Source organism: Pantherophis guttatus, chromosome 15 (assembly GCF_059756535.1).
Source record: "Pantherophis guttatus breed Tessera chromosome 15, ASM5975653v1, whole genome shotgun sequence".
Taxonomy (NCBI): domain Eukaryota; kingdom Metazoa; phylum Chordata; class Lepidosauria; order Squamata; family Colubridae; genus Pantherophis; species Pantherophis guttatus.
The window spans coordinates 3,643,996-3,667,757 of record NC_142077.1 but is presented as its reverse complement, the minus strand read 5'-3'; the positions used below and the strand labels follow the sequence as shown (position 1 = coordinate 3,667,757).

Here is a 23,762-nt window from a genome sequence, read left to right as displayed (position 1 = left end):
TGACTCCGGTTTACTTGGCTGAAACAAAGGAGCCCCCGGGGGGCCATGAGTTCTTTCCAGCGTCTGCCAAATGAAATTCATCCCCCTTATTCATTTCTTTTTATCTAGTGAGCTCACATCTGCTCCAACTTTCCCAACACTCAACACATCAAATCCTCCCGTTGAGGCAACAGTTCCTCCCATTACAGCTGGATTTAAAAACAAAACAAAACAAACAAACCAGGATAACATTCAAAATGCGCCCTTCTTAAAACAAAACATAATTGCTCAGTTTTTGGTTTTATTTGCCCTAAAGCTGTGTTTGGATGACACCATTAACCAGGATGGCTTAATCCAACCATTTTTTTCCCCCGGATTTCTGCGGCCCACTGAACCACACGCTAATCACAGCTCAGGATGTTGAACTATTTAAACCTAAATTTCGAGATGGAAACTTTCTTTGAAGTGGCTGAGATTCTCTCGTTGGGGGGGCGACATGTGGGTGAGTTCAAACAACGTGGAGGGTGGGATATCTCTTGTAATTCACACAACATGCTAAGCCAGGGGTCTGCAATCTTAAATACTCAAAAGAGCCCTTTAGACCCGTTTCCCACAGAAAAGAAAACACCGGGAGCTACAAAAGCTGGGTGGGCCTGGCCAACTCGATGTCACTCACTTCTATCAGTCACATGACCCCCCCCAGCCATGCCTACCCCCTAGCCACGCCCCCCCTAGCCACGCATTAGGATGGAGAACCAGTTGTTAAAAAACACCGGGAACCACAAAATCCTTTTGACATCTCTCTCTCCCTCCTCCCTCTCTTCCTCTCTCTCTGTATCTCTCTGTCTCTGTCCTGGCTGCTTCTCCATCCCCCGCCTAAAGGTCCTGGGAATGGACATTAACAACTGGGAAACCTTGACCTCCGATCGTTCAGCTTGGAGGCTAAAGACGCAGCATGGCCTCCTCCAATTCGAAGAGACACTTGTTTGGCAGGCTAAGGCAAAGAGGCAGTCCCGGAACCAGCAAAATCTGCAGATTGGGCAAAGGACAGAATGTATTTGCCCTCAGTGTGGAAGGGATTGCCACTCTCGAATTGGCTTTTTTAGTCACACCAGATGCTGTTTTAGGACCTCTTTCCAGAGCACGATACCATAGTCTCTTGAGACTGAAGGATGCCAATGAACAGCAGCCCTATTGAAGAAGTAGTTTGGGATGGAAGTGATTGTCCCATCGAATCTCTCCAGCATTATTAAAAACAAAGAAAACGTATCTTTGGGGTAAATCGTTTGCAAAGGTCATGGAGTTCAAGACTTGGGCAGAAACCTCTCGGTCCCCGTCCCCTTTTTCCTTAGCGCTCAGACTGACAACCCACCTGCCTCGCCTCAAAGCTACAAGCCAAACAATCACCATTTAGCCCTGGGCGTTGTGGGACACCTTGTTCAGGACGTCCTTGGAAAATTGGACCGAACCAATCCACGGCTCTATTAAGCGCACGGCTCAGCACTTTGCTGGACCACAGCCACCCAAAGATATCAAGTTATCTTAACTTGATAAAGAGATTTGGCAGAAAAGGCCGTTCTCATTTTCGATGGAGGTTGAGCCTTCTGAGTTATATTCCTGATCCCCTCCTCCAGCCCCAATTGGGGGGAGATGATAGGAAATGGGGATGGGGAGGAGAGAGAGCCTGGTGGTGCAGCAGACTAATAGCCTGTTATTAACATTCAGCTGCCTGCAATTACTGCAAGTTCGAATCTCCCCAGGCTCAAGGTTGACTCAGCCTTCCATCCTTTCTTAGGTATGTAAATTGAGGACCCAGTTTGTGGGGGCAATAAGCTGACTTTGTATAAATATACAAAAAGTATGAAGGCTATTGCTTAACGCATTGTAAGCCGCCCTGAGTCTCCGGAGAAGGGCGGCATATAAATCAAATTTAAAAAAAAAGAGAGAGAGAGAAGAAGGAAGAGAAGCATCGCATTTAACCTAAGATTCCCTTAAACCTGACAGTTTGCCATCTTCTAGGGAAGGATAATCTCAACTTGGGCTTTCTCAGCCCTTTAATTGTCTTTTGCTCTTGAAAAACCTTCCCTCTGTATTCCAGAAATCCTGTTCAACCCTTCTCCTTCCCCCTTTTCTTTGTGATTCGCCCCTGATCTCCCTCCCCAAACACACACTTCTTTTGCACTTTGCCTGCCTGCCATCCTTTGCAGCCTTTCCACCACTCTCCCTTTTTTCTTCTCTCCTCCTCTCTCTCCTTCCCTCCATCTCTCTCCCTCTCCCTTTCGAAATCCAGGCTCTTGGGGTGGGGGTGGGGAAACACGTGTCAACGTGCTTCCTCCTCCTTCTCCTCCTCCTCCTCCAGCTGTTGAGCTGCTTTGGTAACACTCAAAATCTGTAATTTCCAAAGGGGTTTATTTTCGGCCAGCAAGCTCTGTGCTCGGCGTCTTCTTCTTCTTCTTTTTTTTAAAAAATTGTATTTAAAGTGGCAGTCGTCGTCTCATTTTCCCGAATGGACTGACCAGCGAAGGAAAGGAGGGAGAGCGAGGTGAAGAGAAGAAGGAGGAGAAGAGTGGCCCTCGAATTTTGCCTTCCCTACTCCGCTCCGCTTCGTTTTTTGCCCAACGCGCGCGCCCTCTGGTTGCTGCGCAGCCACGTCGCTTGGAGAGGCAACGGAGCCCCCAACTTCTCTTTCCCCCCCCATACACACACACAAACACACACTGTTGTGTGTCCACCCCCCCCACACCTCCTCCTCTTTCTTTCCACTGTGCGGAGCAGGACCGACCGACCGACCTTCGCGCCGCGTTGTGCCAACTTCTACGCGCCCCTGCAAGCGACTTTGGAGAAAACTCCCTTGCCTGTCTCTCTCCCCCCCCTTTTACATCTGTTTCTCGCCCCCCCTCTTCGGTCAATGTCTCTCGGCCAGAGATGGAATCGCTCACCTGGCTTTTCCCCTCCTTGCTGCTGCTCTGCGCCCAACAGCACACCTGGACCAGGTAAGAGCGAGCGAGAGGAACGGAGCGGAGCCTCCCCGGGTTTAAGGCAGGCTAGCTGCGCTTGGGCACTTTTTTTTTTCCGCGCGCCTGCTTGGCCGGGCCGTCCTGCGTGTGCGCCCCGTTGGAGTCTACCGGGGGTAGGAAGAGGGGAGCCGGGGCCGCTTCCAACCCCACCGTGGGTTGGAGCCGGCCACTCTCTCTCGAGGGACGGGGCGAGAAAAGGAAGGCGTCCCTTTTACGCGCCACCCTGCGCTTTCGGGGGAAAATTACATTTGGGGATGGGGATGCGTGGGAAAGTCTTGGGCCGCTGGTTATACCCCGGCCCGTCGCTGCTGCCTTATAGCCTCGAATCCAACGGGGCTTGGAGAGGAAGCTGGATCCGGCGCTCCTGGCGCAATCCAGAAGCCGCGGCACGCGTGGGAAACGTTTAACCCGGGTCTGTTTATTCCACTTTCGCTGCGGGGCGTTCCTTTGTTGGAAAGGAGCCAGATGCTTAGCGATGAAAGGAGGGAGATCTTATTTCTGGGAGACGGGGTTCATCCCCGCACTCCGAAAAAAACATCAGCCACGCATCTGCGCTGACATCCCTGTTTTTTGTTTTTTTTTAATTATTTTACTTTTGGCACAAGAGAGAGTACCCAAGGCTTACTAGGAGTACAGGATTCGAATTCGAATCAGTCTAAGCCCTGGGCCCCCCCAAATTTCCTTCTGAGAGGTTGCCCCTGAAACTGCACAAAGGGCAGTCAAACTAGAGGTTCCCCCCCCACTTTAGAAAGAGTTTTGTTGAACTCCCCACTTATTTATTTATTAGTTCGATTTATACGCCGCCCTTCTCCGGAGACTCAGGGCGGCTTACAATGCGTTAAGCAATAGCCTTCCTACTTTTGTATATACCTGCTTAGTAGGGCTTTCGCCCCCCACTCCCAAGCGGTGTTCTTTTTTTTTTATACAAAGTCAGCTTATTGCCCCCACAATCCGGGTCCTCATTTTACCTACCTCGGAAGGATGGAAGGCTGAGTCAACCTTGAGCCTGGTGAGATTTGAACTCGCAGTAATTGCAGGCAGCTTTAACAGCACTTAGTCCACTGCTCCACCAAGGCTCTTATAATCACAACTACTCTGGGGTGTGGTTTTTTTTTTTTTCTTTTTTCTGGCATTTGTAATTTTTGACATACATACAAACATCGGTAAGTCTATGTGTCGCTCGGAACACACACAGAATTGTCCCCCTTTTGGCCTGGAAAAAAAAAAGAGAGGAAAAGTTGGTTTTATTGACGCTGGCATTTTAAAATGACTTTAAAGTCAGATTTGAACCGACGATGAGACCTTTGCCCCAAGCTAACAGCTCCACTTGGAAAGGTGATCAATTAAGGTCACCCCGAATCTGAGCCGGATCAGGCCAAGGGCCCATCCAGTTGCCAACCAGGCTCCCCAACAGCTGTGGGTAGCCAAGGCAGGGTGGGTGGGTGGGTGTCTCTGTGATTGAAACCATCAGCGCTGTGAGAGTTTGATTGCTCAGGGTTTGGTCTAGGCCCCCCCTGTTTAAAGCCATCTAAATTGGCGGTCATCACCGCCTCCGCTGACAGCGAAAATGCCATGGATTTTTCGCTCCGCCTGATCTAAAGAATGTGGGTTATGCTGACAAAGGCCAAAGGGGAAGAGAGTTTCTTGCCGAAGAAGGACCAAAATATACCGTGTCCTATTTGCTAGCCCAGAGGGACCCCCTCCGTAGCGAGCGGAGCATCCTTAAGGAATGGTTTCAAATGAGGCGACTACGCACTTCCTTCCTCCGTGCGTCTGTTTTGGAGCATCAAATGGGACAGTCAGAAAAGTCACTTCCTTCGAATTAAACAGGGTTGGGTTGTTGTTGTTTTTTTCCCTTGGGGAAGGGGATATTTGGTTAGGTGTCTACTGGCATAAGTTCGGTTCTTGGCACTGGAACGCATGGTTTCAATTTTAGTCAAGCTTTTTTCTCTCTTTGCATAATCTTTGGAATAATAGAATAGAATAGAATAGAATAGAATAGAATAGAATAGAATAGAATAGAATAGAATAGAATAGAATTCTTTATTGGCCAAGCGTGATTGGACACACAAGGAATTTGTCTTGGTTCAAAAGAGGTTATACTACCCGAGACTTCTCAGGAAACAACAACTGAATGGAAAACTGCTGGTGACCGTCTATCGCTGCACCATAGAGAGTATCTTAACTTACGGCATCTGTGTCTGGTTTGCCAATTGCACAGTGGCAGATAGGACAGCGCTCCAGAGGGTCAACGTCATTGCCCAGAGGATCATGGGTTGCCCTCTCCCCTCCTTGGAAGAGCTTGATAGCTCCCACTGCCTTAAGAAAGTTCAAAACATTCTTAAAGATCCATCTCATCCTGGGTACCCTTTTTTTTTTTTTTTTGAACTATTACCATCAGGCAGACGGTACAGGACAATCAAAAGAAGGACAAATAGGCTGAAAAACAGCTTCTATCCCAGGGCAGTAACTATACTGAATTCTACTGTGTAGTGCAATATTAATGCAATATCAGGGGTTTTCAATTCAATTGTATAGAATTTGAAGGATGTGTGCTTGTATTTTTATTTTTATAGTTATAATGTACACTGAAGATGGCATTTAATCTTGTTGTAGGAGGTGCAATGACAATAAACTAAACTAAGCTAAACTAAAGTAAAGTAAAGTAAACTAAACGTGTATATTGGGGAAGGGGAATGCGTTTCCTCGCAATAGTTTCCCCAGCTCTACCCCAGGTCGTAAAATGGAGCGAAAGTCTTGCTTAACAACAGAAATGTTGGGCTAAATTGTGGTTGTAAGTTGAGGACTAGTTATATTGTGGGCCAGAATTTAGTTCTACCTATCAACTGATTGCATTGCTTGAATTGAATGGGAAGATCAACACTGGATAGCAATAGCAATAACCCTTAGACTTATATACCACTTTATAGTGCTCTACAGCCCTCTCTAAGCGATTTACAGAGTCAGCCTCTTGCCCCCAGCCATCTGGATCCTCACTTTACGCACCCCGGAAGGATAGAAGGCTGAGTCAACCTTGAGCCTGGTGTGATTCGAACGGCCAAATTGCAGTCAGCCGGCAGTCAGCAGAAGTAGCCTGCAGTACCGCACTCTCACCACTGCGCCACCGTAGCGCTAAAATACTAAATACTAAAATGAGGCCAGGTTTGCACTTGAAGAAATGGGAGATTCCCCCAGACTTTTAAAAGGAGGAAAAATACAAGACAGGGGGAGGGGGAAAAAATTTGGGGGTGCTGGCAGCTTCTCTGCCTCTCTCTTTTCCTCTTCCTAGCCCCCCCCCGTCCCCGCCCCATGACTCCTTGGTTTCTGGCAGCTTTTCATGCAGTGACTTATTAAACCCTGGTACAGTAATTGGGTAGGGATGAGTCATTGTTCCTCAGATACAGTTTCAATTTATGCTTGCGGTATGTGCTTGGCGAAAAGAGGTGGGCTGCAGATCTTGTTTTCTCTGCTCTCTCCCACTCCCCTCCACCCCATTTAGCATGGTAATATTTTTTGTTATTTTATACCAAAAGTCCCAGAATGATCTCCGCCCCAAGGAGGCTCCAGTTCCTTTTTCTGGAAGCCCAGAAAAGGGGTGGAGGTTGGAGAAGGGAAGAGCGACTAGGAATAAAAAGATGGAAAAAAAATGGAACAGTCCTACTTGAATACGAGGGCAAAGGGGGATGTTAGCAGGGGTGAAATCCAGCAAGTTCTGATAGGTTCTGGAGAACCGGTAGCAGAAATTTTGAGTAGTTCGGAGAACCGGCAAATACCACCTCTGGCTGGTCCCAGACTGGGGAGGGAATGGAGATTTTGCAATATCCTTCCCCCAGGAGTGGAGAAGGAATGGGGATTTTGCAGTATCCTCCCCCTGCCACGCCCACCAAGCCATGCCACGCCCACCAAGCCCACCGAACTGGTAGTAAAAAAAAATTGAATTCCACCACTGGATGTTAGGCTGCGTGAGGATAAAATCTGTACTTCATTAGAATGATGTACTATCAGGAAACAGGACTGCTCACTTTGTATTTCTTTACTAATCAGTCCCTTTTCATTAGGTTAAAACTACAATTTAATGGGGCTTACAGCAATAGATTCCTACGACAGGCACTCAAAATCTCAAAACATTCTCCCAGCTCACAAAAGTGGATTGGTCCTGCTTTAAACTGTTCCCAGAATAATCTTTGACAAAATCCAGAATCCCTTAGCCATAAATCTAATCCAGGACCTTTGTCAAAGGTTGATATCTAATAACATAAAAGAATATAAAAGAATAATATTAATACAGTCTTAGTAAATTATTTGACAATGCTATCAAATAACTAAGACTGTATTACTATTATTCTTCCCTTCCTTACTAGTATCTATCTCTTTCCACTTATTACTATAACCATGTTGCTTGTATCTTTCAATTTATATGGTTTTTATTTCTTTCCTAGTACGATTTGACATCTTATTAGTAATCTGTGACTATCACTAAGTGTTGTATCTCTTTATTCTTGATGAATGTATTTTATTCTCCTTATGGACACTGAAAGCGTATACACTCACGACAAATTCCTTGTGTGTCCAGTCACACTTGGCCAATAAAGAATTCTATTCTATTCTATTCTGTTCTATTCTATTCTGTTCTGTTCTATTCACTTTTCTTTTCTCTGTTCTATTCATCTCTTCTCTTCTCTTCTCTTCTCTTCTCTTCTCTTCTCTTCTCTTCTCTTCTCTTCTATAAATGTCTCTTTGGGCAAAGACCTTATGATCTTGCCTTGCTTTTTGAGCATCTTGTTCATCAATTTAATCTTTTCTCAACTTCCCCTGGTCTTCCCCATCAGGTGCAATGCCGGCTAAAGTCCGTGAACAGCAATTTTTAAATATCCAGCCGAATTTGAATCTTTATAACGGAAAAGTGCTGTTTTTGAAAGCTGTTAACACTAAATAAAGCGTTTGATTTTCTTTCCCTTTTTTCTCTTTCGTTCTTTCAATGGAGAGCCCTGAATGATATTGGAGATTACATCGGGTCAAACATAGAAATATCTTGGCTGCCTAATTTGGATGACTTGATTAAAGGATACGCCCGGAATTTTAGGCCAGGAATTGGAGGTAAGGTTAATTAGCACAGGATGCACTATTTATATATTATAGATCAACATAGAGTTACATTTTTTTAATCCCTTCCTATCATCCACGATTGTCAGGAAGGAGTTGTAAAAATTGTACTGTGGTGCAAATGGAATAAATAAATAAATTAAAAATTAAAAACACATTAAAATAATGCCCACAGAGATGAGCTACGGGGCTAATCTGGTTTAGGGCCTTGGCATAACTTTTTCTCATTCATGCATTACTCTAATTTACATAGGACACAGAAATAGGCTGGCCTAGGATGAACACGAATTCCAGTGCCTGTTTTAATCTCTCTCTTCGTCTTTTTCTATCGAGGGCCTCCTGTTAACGTGGCTTTGGCTATCGAAGTGGCTAGCATCGACCACATCTCTGAGGCCAACATGGTAAGTGAGCACCAGAGCTAAGCAAGACACGGTGACACCACGTTCGTTCGACTGATGGTGAAAATGGCAATTGTTTTTAGACTACCCTAGAAATGCCAGCAAGAGTAATCAACCTGTTATTTTACTTTTTGTTTTGCTTTATTTGTAAGAAAACTATAGCTCCCATCTCAGTACTGTAACAGCCTAAGCAACCCACACTCTAGTAAGAATATTTCCACTGATTTTGACTGGTTTTAGAGGTTCCTTAAGACTTATTGTGTGACGTAAGACTTATTGTGGGACGCGGTGGCTAAGACACTGAGCTTGTCGATTGAAAGGTCGGCAGTTCAGTGGTTCGAATCCCTAGTGCCACATAACGGAGTTGTTGTGGCTCTGTTGCCTGAGCCTGGACTATCGACAGATGCAGACTCTGAGAGTGAGGGAGAGGAGTTGGCAAGGCCTCCCTCTCCAGGACCCTCCTCTCTGGCAATGCCTCCGGAGGACACTGAAGGCCAAGAGATAGGCCCAGAGCCAAGCACGTCCCCGCAGCCACAGGTGGACAGCGATGAAGGAGATAAGTGCTGGCTGGATCCTCGGCAGCAGCACAGGGAGAAGCGTGCGCAGCAGAGGGGAAGGCGTGCCAGAGATTAGCTGAGTCACTGGACCACACCCCACTAGCAGTTCGAAAGCACGTTAAAAAATGCAAATAGAAAAAATAGGGACCACCTTTGGAGGAAAGACCTCCAAGGACCCTTCTAACTCTGTCATTCTGTAATTCATGAATCTTTAGTGGTGACAAATAAGCTGCCCTTCTAATTTAAGAATAAGATGTTAGGAATATGACAAAGAAAAATGGAAAATGTTCCTTGTTTGGCCCAGGGAAGTTGTCACAGCCATTTTTTTAAAGGGATTTTTTTTTAAAAAAAAATCTGCTCTGTTAATTCTCGTCTTTAGGAATATACAATGACGGTCTTTCTGCATCAAAGTTGGCGGGACCACCGGCTGTCGTACAACCGGACCAACGAAACGCTGGGCTTGGATAGCCGTTTTGTGGACAAACTCTGGCTTCCGGATACATTTATAGTCAACGCGAAGTCAGCCTGGTTTCATGACGTAACAGTGGAGAATAAGCTGATCAGGCTGCAGCCCGATGGAGTCATTCTTTACAGCATCAGGTAAAAATGACAATTTTTGTGGCCAGAGCTGTATTTATCGGGTAGTGAAATGGCAGGAAGCATTCCCCCAATTTCGGGAATATCGTGATGTTGGGAATTCAGCTCCTATAATTCTCATTGTGTGGAATTCTGGGATTTGAAGTCCACATACCTAGAAAGGACCAAGGTTGGGAAACACTGGCCTCCTAAGTGTGCAGGGTAAGCAGAAAGATGCTTTGAATATAAAGAGTTGTGTGTTTTGCTCTTTCTTTGCTTGGTGCAGGATTACCTCTACGGTGGCTTGTGACATGGATCTCACCAAGTATCCAATGGATGAGCAGGAATGCATGCTGGAATTGGAGAGCTGTGAGTTTAAATATACAAATCACACAAACTGGGGGGAAAGAAGGGATATGACTTTGTGTGCTTTTGCCATGATTTTGAGTCTGGGAAGTGGAAGAAACAGTGAAGTGGGGAAGAATAAGCTGGTCTATGATGAAATAAAAATGGATTGTCGGTTAAGAGTAAATAATTTTTGGACAGTGGTCAAAAAAACCCAACAGACATGTTTATGCTGTCACCAGAAGTTGGGTTTGGCTTGAATGAAACTTTATCTTCACGTGCAAAGCAGGTTTAACCTATTATTGTGAAGCCCTATTTTCACCTTCCTCTTTATGCACCTGTATTTATTCAGGATTTTTTTTTTTAAATAAATAGATGGCTACTCCTCTGAGGACATTGTCTACCACTGGTCTGAGAACCAAGAGGAAATTCATGGCTTGGATAAGCTGCAGCTTGCTCAGTTCACCATTATCAGTTATCGATTCACTACTGAACTTATGAACTTCAAATCGGGTAAGTAAAGTTATTATAGTTACTTAATGGCTGGATGGTTATTGAGCACCATATTTTCTAAGGAGGCAGGAAATTAGCTGGGTTGAACAAGCTGTAAGGGCCCAATTCACCAAGATGGGTAAAATGGCATTTTTAAAAGATGAATCTCAGGCTTTTAAATACAGGGCTCATTCATGATGATAAATAAGTTTTAATCATGATTTGCTCTTTATATGGCTAAATTCACACAACATACATACGGCTACGAGCAACTGTTCACAAAGTGCAAAACTGGAGTTTCACACTGGTAAGCAGAAATCTAACTATGAGACGGCTTGAGGTGGCCTAATTTTTTTTTCCCTACTGTGGTTTGTAATCCACAGTTCATTGGTACAAGTGTTGGTGAACCCTTCTTTAAAAACTTCCAGTGTTGGAGCATTCACAACTTCTGGAGGCAAGTTGTTCCACGGGTTAATTGCTCTGATTGTCAGGAAATTTCTCCTTAGTTCTAAGTTGCTTCTCTCCTTGATGAGTTTCCACCCGTTGCTTCTTGTTCTACCTTCAGGAGCTTTGGAGAACAGCTTGACTCCCTCTTCTTTGGGGCAGCCCCTGAGATATTGGAACGCTGCTATCATGTCTCCCCTGGTCCTTCTTTTCATAAAACTTGACATACCCAGTTCCTGCAACCGTTCTTCTTATGTTTTAACTTCCAGTCCCCTATAATCATCTTTGTGGCTCTTCTCTGCACTCTTTCTAGAGTCCCAACATCTTTTTTACATCGTGGCGACCAAAACTGGATGCAGAATTCCAAGCATGGCCTTACCAAGGCCTTATAAAGTGGTATCAACACTTCACGTGATCTTGATTCGATCCCTCTGTTGATGCAGCCTAGAACTGTGTGGACTTTTTTGGCAGCTGCTGCACACAGCCGGCTGATATTTAAATGGTTGTCCACTAGGACTCCAAGATCCCTCTCACAGTTACTGCTATTGAGCAAGGTACCACCTATATTGTACCTGTGCATTTTGGTTTTTCTGGCCTTAATGTAGAATCTTACTTTTTTTCACCGTTGAATTTCATTTTGTTAGATAGCGCCCAATGTTCAAGGGAATGATGGAAGCCATTCTGAGGGCAGGATAAAAGGACAACCAAAAAAGACATTTTTTAAAAAATATCTCCGTTTTGCAGCTGGCCAGTTCCCCCGCCTGAGTCTCCATTTCCATCTGCGGAGGAACCGAGGCGTCTACATCATCCAGTCCTACATGCCTTCCATCCTCTTGGTGGCCATGTCCTGGGTCTCTTTCTGGATCAGCCAGTCAGCTGTACCTGCACGGGTCTCCCTAGGTAAAAGAGGACTTCACTGGTGAAATCCAACAGGTTCTGACAGATTCTGGCGAACCGGTAGTGGAAATTTTGAGTAGTTCGGAGAACCGGCAAATACCACCTCTGGCTGGTCCCAGAGTGGCGTAAATGGAGATTTTGCAGTGTCCTTCCCCTGGAGTGGGGTGGGAATGGAGATTTTGCAGTATCCTTCCCCTGGAGTGGGGTGGGAATGGGGATTTTGCAGTATCCTTCCCCCAGGAGTGGAGTGGGAATGAAGATTTGCAGTATCCTTCCCCCAGGAGTGGGGAGAGAATGGGGATTTTGCAGTATCCTTCCCCTGGAGTGGGGTGGGAATGGAGATTTTGCAATATCCTTCCCCTGCCACGCCCACCAAGCCACACCACGCCCACAAGCCATGCCCACAGAACCGGTAGTAAAAAAATTTGAATTCCACCACTGACTCAACCTGATTTTTACAAAACCCTTTGGAGCTGGGGTGGTGCATTGAATAGAATGCTGGATAAGGATTGTGAAGGATTTAATTAAAACCCTGAGCCCAACTGCCTCACAGGTTTGTTGTGAGGAGCAGTAGGATTATGATGTGTGTGTTACCTTAAGCTCCTGAGATTCCAAGGTTGAAAAACCTTGCCCTTTGGAATGAACGCCCCCCAGAAATTCGCAAAATCTCTGATCTCCGTGTATTTCGCTGTGCCCTCAAAACCATGTTGTTCCACCAGGCTGGGCTATCAATATAAAGATTTTAATTGGTTTTAATTTGGATTTTAAATTCGGGGTTTTATAAATTGGGCCTATTATTTAATAATTTTAATTATTTTTAAATATTGTCTGTCGTTGTGTTTTTAATTAGGCTGTATACCGCCCTGAGTCCTTCGGGAGAAGGGCGGTATAGAAATAAAATTAATAAATAAATTAATAAATAATAAATAAATAAAGCAAGTAATTTTCTGTCTCCTTGGACTAGTGTTAGTCAGAACTAGCTGGCTGGGGTGTGTGTGTGTGTGTGTGTCATGTGACTGGTAGAAGTGAGTGACATCAAGTTGGCCACGCCCACCCAGGTTTTGTGGCTCCCGGTGTTTTCTTTTCTGTGGGAAACGGGTCTAAATGGCTCTTTGAGTATTTAAGGTTGCAGATCTCTGCTCTTTTTTCTTTCTTTCTTTCTTACAGGCATAACCACAGTGCTTACCATGACCACCCTGATGGTGAGCGCTCGTTCTTCCCTCCCTAGAGCTTCGGCCATAAAAGCGTTGGATGTCTACTTCTGGATCTGTTATGTCTTTGTCTTCGCTGCACTGGTGGAATACGCCTTTGCCCATTTCAATGCGGACTATATGAAAAAGCAAAAAGACAAACTGAAGTCCAACAGGCGGGCAGAAGAGGTTAGTAGACGCTTCTGGCTGAGATCCATTTCTTAGCTTGGATGGCTTGGCTAGCTTTTGATGTCATTCACGTATTATATTTAGTTAGCCATAAACAATACTATTTAGTTAGCCATGAACTAATACAGGAGAGTCCAACCTTGGCAAATCTCTGGTTGTCCCATCTTCCCAATTTTACCTGCCCTCTTTCCCCTTTCAGGTCAATGTGAAAAACGCCATTGTTATGTTCTCCCTTTCGATTGCTGGAGTCAACCAGGAGCTGGCCATGTCCAGCAGGCACCGCCGAAGGCCCCGAAATCTCTCTGGCTCGTACGGCTCCGCTGAAGTAGAAACGGGGGACACCAAGAAAGGAGGTGCACCAAAGCCCAAAAAGGGTCTCAAATCTCTTTTCAAGCCCATCGACGCCGACACCATCGATATCTACGCCAGGGCAGTTTTCCCAGCTGCCTTTGCTGCGGTCAACGTCATCTATTGGGTGGCCTACACCATGTGAGGATCCCGAAGAGCAGTCGTTCCTCCGTGAAGGCGCTTGAGGACAACCGAGAGAACGTCCCACGAGTGGAGCCAAACTTGGGAAGCGCTTTTTCAAGCACGGCTGTTCCAAAACCAAACTGTCCTTTTGCAGGCACAAATGCTTGTTTGGTAGCCTCTTCCGTCCCCCAAGGGGAGGAACAAGTTGCGTTGACAACGAAGGCAAAAGGAAGAATGGCTCACTCTCATTCAATTTTGTTTTCCTTTCTTGGCGAACCCAAATGACAAGTGTTTTCCCCAGCAGGGCAAGATTCGACCAGCACTTAAATCTTTTGCTTCTCTGTTAACTGTGCCAATTTCTGAATTAAGACTTTGGAGCATCCGTTATATCAGGAATATTATCTGAAATAATTTGTTGTGAAAGTAGGACACAATTTCTTCAGAGGTTTAGTATCTGGGCAATAATTCAGGCGGGGACATCATCACGCGCGGGATGAAACAAAATGAGCAAATTTTTTGCAAGTGGAACAGACGTGTTTGGAGTGTCTTGATTTTAAAGCTTTTGACAATTCACAGGTTCAACTACTAGTCAAAGATGGGCTGGTGGAGATTTTGCAGAATTTCTCTTTTATTTTTTTAATCCGCCGCATGGCCACGCTCCTTGGCTGCGAAGTCGCCGTAGCAGTAATGGCACGATCGTTTATATTTGGTAATTTCGAAATGATTCCCACACCTTTTAATTATTTATTCTATGCTGCTTTTCGATTTCAACAGTGAAGATAACGTTCCGATTTGGGGCTTTGTAATTTTTAATGTATCTTTTGCTTTTGTTTTTTGCACAAAGGATTTAGAACAAACCTAGCTGAGAATATGAAACGGGGCCTGCGGCAAAAAAATTTTTTTTTGCTGAAATGTAGTTCATTGCAAGAATCAAAACCCTAACAATTCTTTTAAAAATGTAAAATCTTGTGTCGCTCATTTTTAAATAAGCCATGTTAACAAGTCATTTGAATCTTATTAATAATCCAAGTAACCTTTTTTTCCCCCTAGAGATATGTAAGGATGTCTGAGTTTTCCAGCCTGAATGCTTTTACCTGATAGGCAGAAATACAAAAGTTGTTTCAAAAACATTTGTTTTGCAATTGGGAGTCCCGTAAGCTTATTATTATGATAGTTGTTAATTTGCAACAATTTGCACGCATTTCCCTTTAATAGCAAAGAGATGCAGTTGACACAGAAATGTACACGACAGGTTATGTAATACCATATACACATACACAAACACTGTATGTATGTATATAAGTATTATACACACACACACACACACACACACACACACACACACACAGAGGAATGGGCTTCAAAAATTTTAGCAAGGGGTTCTCTGCCGGGGTTTGCCCTCCCCGGGCTCCGGAGGCTTTTCTCAAACCTCTGGGAGTGCGAAAACAGCCTCCCCAGGCTCCAGAGGCCTTCTGGAGGCCAGAAATGGCCCATTTCCGGGCTTCCCGAACTTCCGGTAGGCCTGTTTTTTGCTCTCCCTGAGACTTAGCACGCGCCCTGCACTTATCTGCATCCACAAAGGGCCGTGTGGGGACTCCCGGGAGGGGACGGGCGGGGTGGGCCAGCCAGGAGTAGGATTTGGGGGTTTTCTCCGAACCGCACAGAATCTTAGCTAGAGATTCTCCTGAACCCCTGTGAAACCCCAGCAGCCCACCTCTGGACTGATGTTTGCCATGAAGGGGACGGTGGCAGAGTTGAATTACATCGTTGGATCTGGGAGAAAGAAAAAAAATGTGAGATGAGGGGAAAGTCGGCTCGCTGAAGCTGCTGCAGAAAAAAAGTCCCTCTTTGGTTCTTAAAGGGAATTGTTTTCCACTAGCAGATAATGAACTTTTTTAAAAAAAAAATATTAGTGCCGTTTCAGTAAGTTTCCTTCTATCAGGAGCAACCGATTCTATTCAGCCCTTGCACTGCTTACAGCTAATAGCTTCCGTTGTTAAGCAAAGGAATTGAAAGACTTTTTTACTGTGTGTTAGAAGCAGGAACTGACTCCCACTCCCTTGTTTTGTCTTTTCTCTGTTAAGAGTTGGGGGAGGGAATTAATGGACCCTCCCCAAAGATTGCCCAGAAGATGCATTTTGGGGCCAGCCAGCCATGCTCTGATTGTTCTGTTCTGTTCTTCCCCCTTTTTTTCCTGTTGCATTTTTCTTCTGTCTCTTGCAGTCACAGACTGCTGATCAGTGAACCAGTTTTCATTGAATCAGGTTATTTACCTAACCCTGGTTACTGAATCAGCCATCCTAACTTTTTTTTTAAAACCTCCTCCTTGAAAGGCCAGAGGTGGCACGCAGGGCCCTCTTCTGTGGACACGTGCGCCATCGCTTGCTGGTCTTTGGATCTCCGTTGCATGCATGCATGCAAGCCAGCTGATCCTCACATGCACCGGAGTGCCAGAAACCAAAAAACCAGCTGGCCAGCTCTGACGCGTGCGAAGACCAGCTGGCTGGCACGTTTGCGCGTGCCGGAAACCTGAAGATCAGCTGGTCCTTGGGTTTTTGGTGCTCTGGCGTATGCAGGCGAATGCGCCAGGGTTGGGTTGCTGGGGGTTCGGGAGAACCTCTAGCTAAGATTCTGTGCAGTTCGGAGAACCCCCAAATCCCACTTCTGGCTAGCCCTGCCCCGCCCCTTCTTTCCCAGAAGTCCCCAAGCATCCCATTTTGGATGCAGGTAAGTGCAGGGCATGCGCGGAGGCTCGGGGAGGGTGAAAAACGAGCCTAGCGGAAGATCGGGAAACGAGCCTGTTTCCGGCTTCCAGAGGGTATCCGGAGCCTGGGAAGGCTATTTTCGCCCTCCTGGAGGTTCAAAGACAGCCTCTGGAGCCCAGGGATGGCAAAAAGCCTCCCCCCTCCCGCCGTGGTGCAGGAGGCCGAGTAGCAACAACCGGGCAGAGAACCCCTTGCTAAAAGTTTTGAAGGTCACCCCTGGAATGCACAAACAGACATTCCAGTTTGGACACTCGGTGCCGAAAAGGTTTGCCATCACTGCCCTAGGGGGATCCCAGATGTTGCCAGTCAACTTCTCCTACGAATCATTAATCCTGGGGATTTCCAATGTCCTGACTTAATCCAGAAGTTGTGGGGGCTCCAGCACTGGCTCTTAAGAAGGGATCGGACAACCATCCGTCTGGAACGATATAGGCTTTCCTGCTTGAGCAGAGGGTTGGACTAGAAGACCTCCAGAGTCCCTTCCAACTCTGTTGCTCTATTATTCTGCTTGCTTTCAGTGTCATTATTTGCCTATCGTCCTGCGCCTACCTCTTTAACTGAAATCCTGATACTGAAGGACTATTAGAGGTGGCAGAAAAGTCTGCCAGATTGCTGAATACACACCAAAGAGGGTAATTTATGAGTTGCGCTGAAAGCGTTTGGTAATTCCTCACCCACACTCAGTTCTTGAAAAGAATTTAAGAAATAGCCAACAGGAATATAGCACCTGACAGCACATATACAGTATTTCTCCAGGATTTTTTTTTTAAAAAAAATAAGTGTTAAATAACATCACAGGAGCCCTTTCTGTCTTAGGTGGTTCCCCTACTTTTCTTTCCCCACCTTGGATTTTATGTCATCAAATCTTTATTTAGGCGCAAGGAAACCAGCTTGTTTTGACTCTGTCTGAATGGATCCTGCATATAACTGTGCTTGAAAGGACGGGCAGTCTGTTGATGCTAAATGGAGGAAAGACAATTTTCTTTCCCTCCTCACTCGCACACCATCTGTTGTAGCTACTGTGGGAGGTGGAGAAAACTGTATCTTGTGGTATTTGTAAGAGGCCCAACAGCCAGTGAGATTAAGCAAAGACAGTTGGCCAACTGAGGAACAATCTGTAAGACATCTGCTGGGGGTAGCTTGCATCAGAGCAGCTTTTCCCTCTCGTGGAGAGTGACGGCTTCTTCTCCACCAGAAGCATGCTACCAGAAGTATGCAAGTGCCCTCAATCTGCCTAAAACAACCCTGCTACAATTTTGTACATTTTAAAATGCTCGGGAGCAGCATGGCTCTTGTTCAAGATCCATTTGCAGGCTTAAATTCCCCACTTTATACTTTTTCAAGGTTGCAATTTTGTCGAGTTCACAAAGAGTCTTAGCACCCTTTTCTGCAGCTTTCGGGGGAAACACTTATCCCTTTTAATAAAATTTGTTAATCAGAAAAAGATGCTTGTAGATCCCTCCTGATGTTTTGCTATCGTAGAGTAACACAGCTCTTCCCCCCACTCTACAATGCTGATTTCAATTTCTCAGTCTTTCCATTATAAATTTGGTCGCTTACACAACTTGGTTGGCTAGCAGCCTATACTAAAACCCATCCGTATTTTATACATACATATGTATGTATGTATGTATGTATGTATGTATGTACATATTTTTGTCTGCAGCTCGGCCTAACCTAATTTTCTCAACTGTGACATTTTGTGCAGCAGTCCTCACTCCAATATGGGTTCCTTTTTTTTTTTTTTTGTAGTGAATTGTGTTATAAATCCAAGAAAACCGAATTTTGGAGACTATCTTTGATTTGTACATTATTTCAAACTTTGAAAGTAATTAAGCTCATAGTGAAATCTGAACTTATCTTCAAATGTGAATTAAAGAAATACCTACCCTGTCCTTTTTTTTAAAGAGGCCAGATTCTAGTTTGGTGGAACCTGTGAAGACATTTCCTGGACTCAATAATTCCTGCAAGATGAGACATTTTTTCCATTAGTGCATTAAATAATTGTAGCTTCCCTGAGTTTCTAATATATACAAGTCATGGAACTGGCAATACTTTAACCTTTCTCTAATTGGAGAAAAAAAATAGTTTTCTTGCTGTAAGTGTTGAACATAGATGTGGTCTATATTAAGAAGCAGCTAAATAATACCTATGTGCCATCTATTATGCTTAATTGCAATGGAATTACCATGGAGATCAGAATTTTTTCATACATCGTTAGTCTGTGGTCTTTATGCCAGGTTGGCTCGCATCCAGTTTTTGGTACACTAAATGAGAACCTGGTCTCTGTACTTTCTGTCCACAGTAGCGTTGACCTTCAAACTTGCAAATCTTTCTCTGCTTTAAAAAAATAATAATCCAGGACATCCTTTTTTCCAAAATAAAAGGTAAAGGTTCCCCTCGCATATATCTGCTAGTCGTTCCCGACTCTAGGGGGTGGTGCTCATCTCCGTTTCAAAAGAGATGAGCCAGCGCTGTCCGAAGACGTCTCCGTGGTCATGTGGCCAGCATGGTTCAACACCAAAGGCGCACGGAACGCTGTTCCCTTCCCACCAAAGGTGGTCCCTATTTTCTACTTGCATTTTTTTTTTTACGTACTTTCGAACTGCTAGGTTGGCAGAAGCTGGGAAAAGTCACGGGAGGTCACCCCGTTACGCGGCGCTAGGGATTCGAACCGCTGAACTGCCGACCTTTCAATCGACAAGCTCAGCTTCTTAGCCATTGAGCCACCGCCTAAAGTGAAACTAGAACTCAGGGTCTCCCAATTTTTCATCCTAATACTACACTGTCTGGTTAATAAAATACTGGGTTTAAATCCATTCCTTATTTTAACCTAAATAAATAAAAAGAAAACAAAAGAAAGAAAGAAGAAAAATCAGCCAACAACTCAAATGGCAGATTCAATGGATTACTCTTTTTTCTGCTATCAATTTTCTAATATTTCTAACCTCTATTATTTTGTTTTCAATAGGGCGAATTGGCATGCTTGTGTTTTTCCAGGAAAAGTACAGGCAGGGGTGAAATCCAGCAGGTTCTGGAGAACCGGTAGCGGAAATTTTGAGTAGTTCGGAGAATTGGCAAATGCCACCACTGGCTGGCCCCAGAGTGGGGTGGGAATGGAGATTTTGCAATATCCTTCCCCCAGAAGTGGGGAGGGAATGAGGATTTTGCAGAATCCTTCCCCTGGAGTGGGGTAGGAATGGAGATTTTGCAGTATCCTTCCTCTGCCACGCCCACCAAGCCATGCCCACAGAACCAGTAGTAAAAAAAAATTGGATTTCACCACTGAGTGCAGGTAGTTCTCAACTTACAACAGTTCATTTAGTGACCATTCAAAGTTACAATAGTCACTGAAAAAAAGGACTTATGGCAATTTTTCAGTTACAACCTTTCTAGCATCCCCATGATCACATAATCAAAATTCAGATGCTTGGCAACTGGTTCATATGTATGACCATTGCTGTGTCCGAAGGTCACTTAAACGTCTCACTTAACAACAGAAATTTATTTATTTATTTATTTATTTATTTATTTATTTATTTATTTATTAGTTCAATTTATATGCCGCCCTCCTCCGAAGACTCAGGGCGGCTTACAATGCACTTATAGCAATAGCCTTCATTCTTTTGTATATACCTGCTTATTAGGGCTTTTGGACCCCCCATAAGCGGTGTTTCTACAAAGTCAGCTTATTGCCCCCACAATCCGGGTCCTCATTTTACCTACCTCGGAAGGATGGAAGGCTGAGTCAACCTTGAGGCTGGTGACATTTGAACTCGCACTAATTGCAGGCAGCTGGCAGCTAAGTGCTATATAACAGCACTTAGTCCGCTGCACCACCAAGGCTCCTAGCATTTTGGGCTCAATTGCAGTCGTAAGTTGAGGACTACCTGTACCACATATTTTGGACTAGGACAAAACCCGATTCCAACCCCTGCTATGAAGGTTTATTGTCTACTATTTACAAATGCAGAGATATTCTCTTAGAGAATGATGAATACTCTGTTGCCCAAAGGCCACTTACATTTCTCGTATCTTTTGCTTTTTTTCATAATAGCCTCTGAAATTCAAAATCAGAACTGAATCAGATGATTGGCTAAAACACTTTTCCCACTAACTTTTAGCTAATGTTCTCTTGCCCTCTGCTGGAAGAAAACAATACCATATATGTTCCTTCTATACAGAAACCTGAGATTGTGTTTGGCCTAAAATAAAACAACAAATGACGTTTTTGTAGCTCATACGGTAGAACTTTACTTTTGAAGATACTTTAAGATGATTTTCTGTTATTGTAAGAATATGAACAGACTTGCACATTGGCTTAGAGATTAATACATCTACCCAATATGCAAGCAGCCTGGGTTCGAATCCCAGAAGGGTATGACTAGCTCAGGGGTCTGAAAAAAGTGACTTATGACCATTTTTCACACTTATATGACAACTGCAGCAGCCCCAGGGATCATGTGATCAAAATTCAGAATGCTTGGCAACTGGTTCATACTTACGACCGTTGCTGCGTCCCAAGGTCATGTGATTGTCTCCAACTAGCAAAGTCAATGGGGAAACCAGATTCGCTTAACAACCATGTTGCTCATTGAAGAACTGCAGCGATTCACTTAACAACGGTGGCAAGAAAGGTGGTAAAGTGGGGCAAATGTCTCGCTTAGCAACGGCTCGATTGTGGTCCTATGTCGAGGACTTCCTGTATATTTCTTTTTCCTTCCCCTTTTTTTCCTTTTCTGCTGTAACTTTGATCCTGCAAAAGACTAAAGGACACAGTGTCTCAGAAATTTAAAAAAATACAGTAAATCAAGTTCCAATGAAGTAAATATGTGACAGTCGATTTGTTTATGAATAATTATTAATAAACTTAATTGATATGGCTTAATATTAATTACTTAATTACTAATTAACCTAATATGACTTAATAATTAAGTCATAGAGGTAACCATGCGTGCTGGACTGCAGGCTAATTCATTTTTAATGGCTAACCTTTTATAAACTCCACTTTTCTTCCTCAAGAGGCTTAATATATAATTTTGAGGTAGAAAAGTGACATCAAAAATATGCTTCCGCCCACCTGGAAAGTTTGGACTTCGACTTTCACCCGCGCTTTTTTTTTTTTTTAACCTCCTTGTTCGCTTAGTTGCTAGGCAAAATCAGCCCTCATCGCGGCACCCTATTGGTGGGCAGGTGCGTCTCCTCCGCTCCTTCTCGGGTTCCCCTCCGGCCATTGGCTGGCCGACATCCCGCCCTCGCCTTGGCGCCAGGTAAGGACATGTTTCCGAGCTCTGATTGGCCTCCGAGGCGTGGAGGAGAGAGGGGGGGGAAGGCAATGGCTCCAGGTGAAGTGCCAGCCCGTCCCTGGCTTCCTATAGGTCGGCAGGTGCGGAGGGGGGGCGGGAGCTTAGAAAGCGCGCCATTGGCTGAAGGAGAGGCGGGCGCGCGCGGGGAGGAGCCGAGGCGTCCCTCGGTGAAGGCGTGGCCGCCATGTTGGGAGGCGGGAGTGCGGTTGCGCGGAGGGCGGCTTTGGTGGGGGGGCGCTGAGGGGGGTGAGGCCGGCGGCGGGAGCGCGCCTTCTTTAACCTGCCCGCGCGCACGGGAGCGCGCCTCCTCTTCAGGAAGAAAGGAGGGGGGGAAAACCGAAGTGGGGGGGGGAGGTCCTGTCAGGAAGGGGCGGACGCGAAGGACGACTGCGAGCCCCTCCCTCTTGCCTCCTCCTCCGGGAAGTTTGGAGCCAAACTTCCGCGGAGCGCGAGCGGGCGAGGGAAGTGCGGAGAGAGGCGACCCCTCCCCACCACCTCACCTCACTTCACCTCAGCCTGGAAGTGGGTGGGTGGGTGGGTGGGATACCTGTAGAAGGAGAGACCCCCCCAAAGCAGGTGCGCTTTTTTCGAGGAGGAGGGGGGGAAACTAGGAGGCTGAAGGGGAGGAGAGGGAGGGAAAGGGGGCAAACAGGAGAGCCAGGAATAATGGGGGAGGGTGAGAAAGGGGCAAGGCAGAAAAGACCCCCCCCCAAGCAGCCCCATTACCCAAGGCAGGAAGCTAAATTAGTGGGGACCTCCTAAGGAAAGGCTGGCCAGGTTATTGCTGCTCTTTTTATTAATTTTTTAAATATTATTATTAATAATACATTTACATATACATATGTATATGTAAATTTAATACAGATTATTAAATGTATGTATTATTATTAAATAATGTTGTTTCAACAAGCTGGGCTGGCCTGAATACCGAGATCAATTTTAAGTTATACGGGTGGTCTTTGTCTTAATTGAAATGGGCCAAATTATTTAATTCCTTTTAAACTGTTTTAAATTTTATATGTGTTCGTTTTTATTTTTGGCTGTGCGATATAAAAATTAAATAAATAAATATTACTATTCATCTTTCTCTCCAATTAGGTCCTGCTTTTAATGTCCGGACAGAGCCAGTGGGTGGTAAAAGAATTGGATTCCCAAACTGAAAGAGGTGAGTTCTAATCCTGCCTCGGACCGAAAGCCACCAAGGGCAACATCTGGCTAGTGGCTCTTTTTTTTTTTCCCCTCTGGGAGAAAGTTATTAGCAAAGCCGCTTCCGAAAAATGTTGGCAAGAGAGCGATGTGCATTTGTTCCTGTCGTCTCCAGGACTCGGGATTGACTCGAAACCCATAACAACCAGCAGTCACAACAACAATGAGTCGAAAAGAGAAATTAGGGAGAAGGCTTACTACTAATATTCATAGTATTCTCTCTCTCTCTCTCCATATATCTAATTAGATCGTATTCTTTAGCTGACTATGGATTAATTTGACATTTAGGAGAAGTTCAGGTGGGACAGAGCCAACACAGGATAGGAGAGGATGTAGCTTCTATTACAGTTCCTATTAGAATTCTCTGTGTAAAATAAGTATTGATTTGTATTGTAAATTTATTGTGGTTACCCATTAAGATGCTTGAAGTCTTATTTCTACTTCATCTCTGTAGTGGTATATAAGTTGCAATGATTATTGTGTAAATGGTGGGTATATGTGCATTGTATATAATTAGATCATTTTCTGTAGCTAGAGAGATTAGTGTGGCAGAGAACTGATGGAAAGGATACAAACATTATGGGTGTTACTGTTGCTTTTATTATTATCAAACACTCTATTGTATATAAACTGCTTCAGTCTTACTGGACTGCAAGGAGCACAGGAACAGCAACAATAGCAAATATTGGCAACAAAGTGCACATAAAACTGATATTGTGTTATAGTGTATATACACAAACCGCTCACACATATACAGAGAATCATTCTGTATTCTCCATAGCAGATGTTAGAATCTAGCTAGCCCAGCTGGTCTAATCTTAAAAAGC

At 44.7% G+C, this 23,762-nt stretch overlaps 3 protein-coding genes across 7 annotated transcripts in view; 2 read left to right on the top strand and 1 right to left on the bottom strand.

The window, feature by feature from the left end:
* Positions 1 to 21,873, bottom strand: part of CFAP74 (cilia and flagella associated protein 74) — an 85,818-nt gene extending 63,945 nt beyond the window's left edge. Inside the window, exons 1-4 of one of the 4 annotated variants that reach the window (XM_087879302.1) lie at positions 21,504 to 21,525; positions 20,929 to 21,189; positions 18,313 to 18,387; positions 12,995 to 13,135 (exon numbers count right to left, since the gene is read on the bottom strand). The gene's annotated coding sequence lies outside the window, so the exon portion shown is untranslated. Of the gene's footprint in view, positions 1 to 2,918; positions 3,103 to 12,994; positions 13,136 to 18,312; positions 18,388 to 20,928; positions 21,190 to 21,503 lie in introns of those variants that run through there. The other 3 variants (XM_087879301.1, XM_087879300.1, XM_060694185.2) reach the window with 3 other exon arrangements.
* GABRD (gamma-aminobutyric acid type A receptor subunit delta) lies at positions 2,344 to 14,800 on the top strand. Its single transcript, XM_034434841.2, has 9 exons — positions 2,344 to 2,972; positions 7,981 to 8,093; positions 8,433 to 8,500; positions 9,434 to 9,654; positions 9,917 to 9,999; positions 10,351 to 10,488; positions 11,656 to 11,811; positions 12,976 to 13,187; positions 13,387 to 14,800. Exons 1-9 carry the CDS (start codon positions 2,905 to 2,907, stop codon positions 13,678 to 13,680), a joined length of 1,353 nt encoding a protein of 450 aa, XP_034290732.1. The 5' UTR covers positions 2,344 to 2,904; the 3' UTR covers positions 13,681 to 14,800.
* A 22-nt stretch (positions 21,874 to 21,895) lies between the features above and the next one.
* Positions 21,896 to 23,762, top strand: part of PRKCZ (protein kinase C zeta) — a 74,144-nt gene continuing 72,277 nt past the window's right edge. For both annotated transcript variants that reach the window (XM_087879296.1, XM_087879295.1), the window contains exons 1-2: positions 21,896 to 22,305; positions 22,828 to 22,894. The gene's annotated coding sequence lies outside the window, so the exon portion shown is untranslated. The remainder of the gene's footprint in view (positions 22,306 to 22,827; positions 22,895 to 23,762) is intronic.

Bases quoted from the DNA above. Each gene is read 5' to 3' on its own strand.
- GABRD (XM_034434841.2), top strand. From the start codon at position 2,905: ATGGAATCGCTCACCTGGCTTTTCCCCTCCTTGCTGCTGCTCTGCGCC. The intron at 8,501-9,433 runs GTAAGTGAGCAC...TCTCGTCTTTAG, and splicing joins ACATCTCTGAGGCCAACATG to GAATATACAATGACGGTCTT. The intron at 13,188-13,386 runs GTTAGTAGACGC...TTCCCCTTTCAG, and splicing joins CCAACAGGCGGGCAGAAGAG to GTCAATGTGAAAAACGCCAT.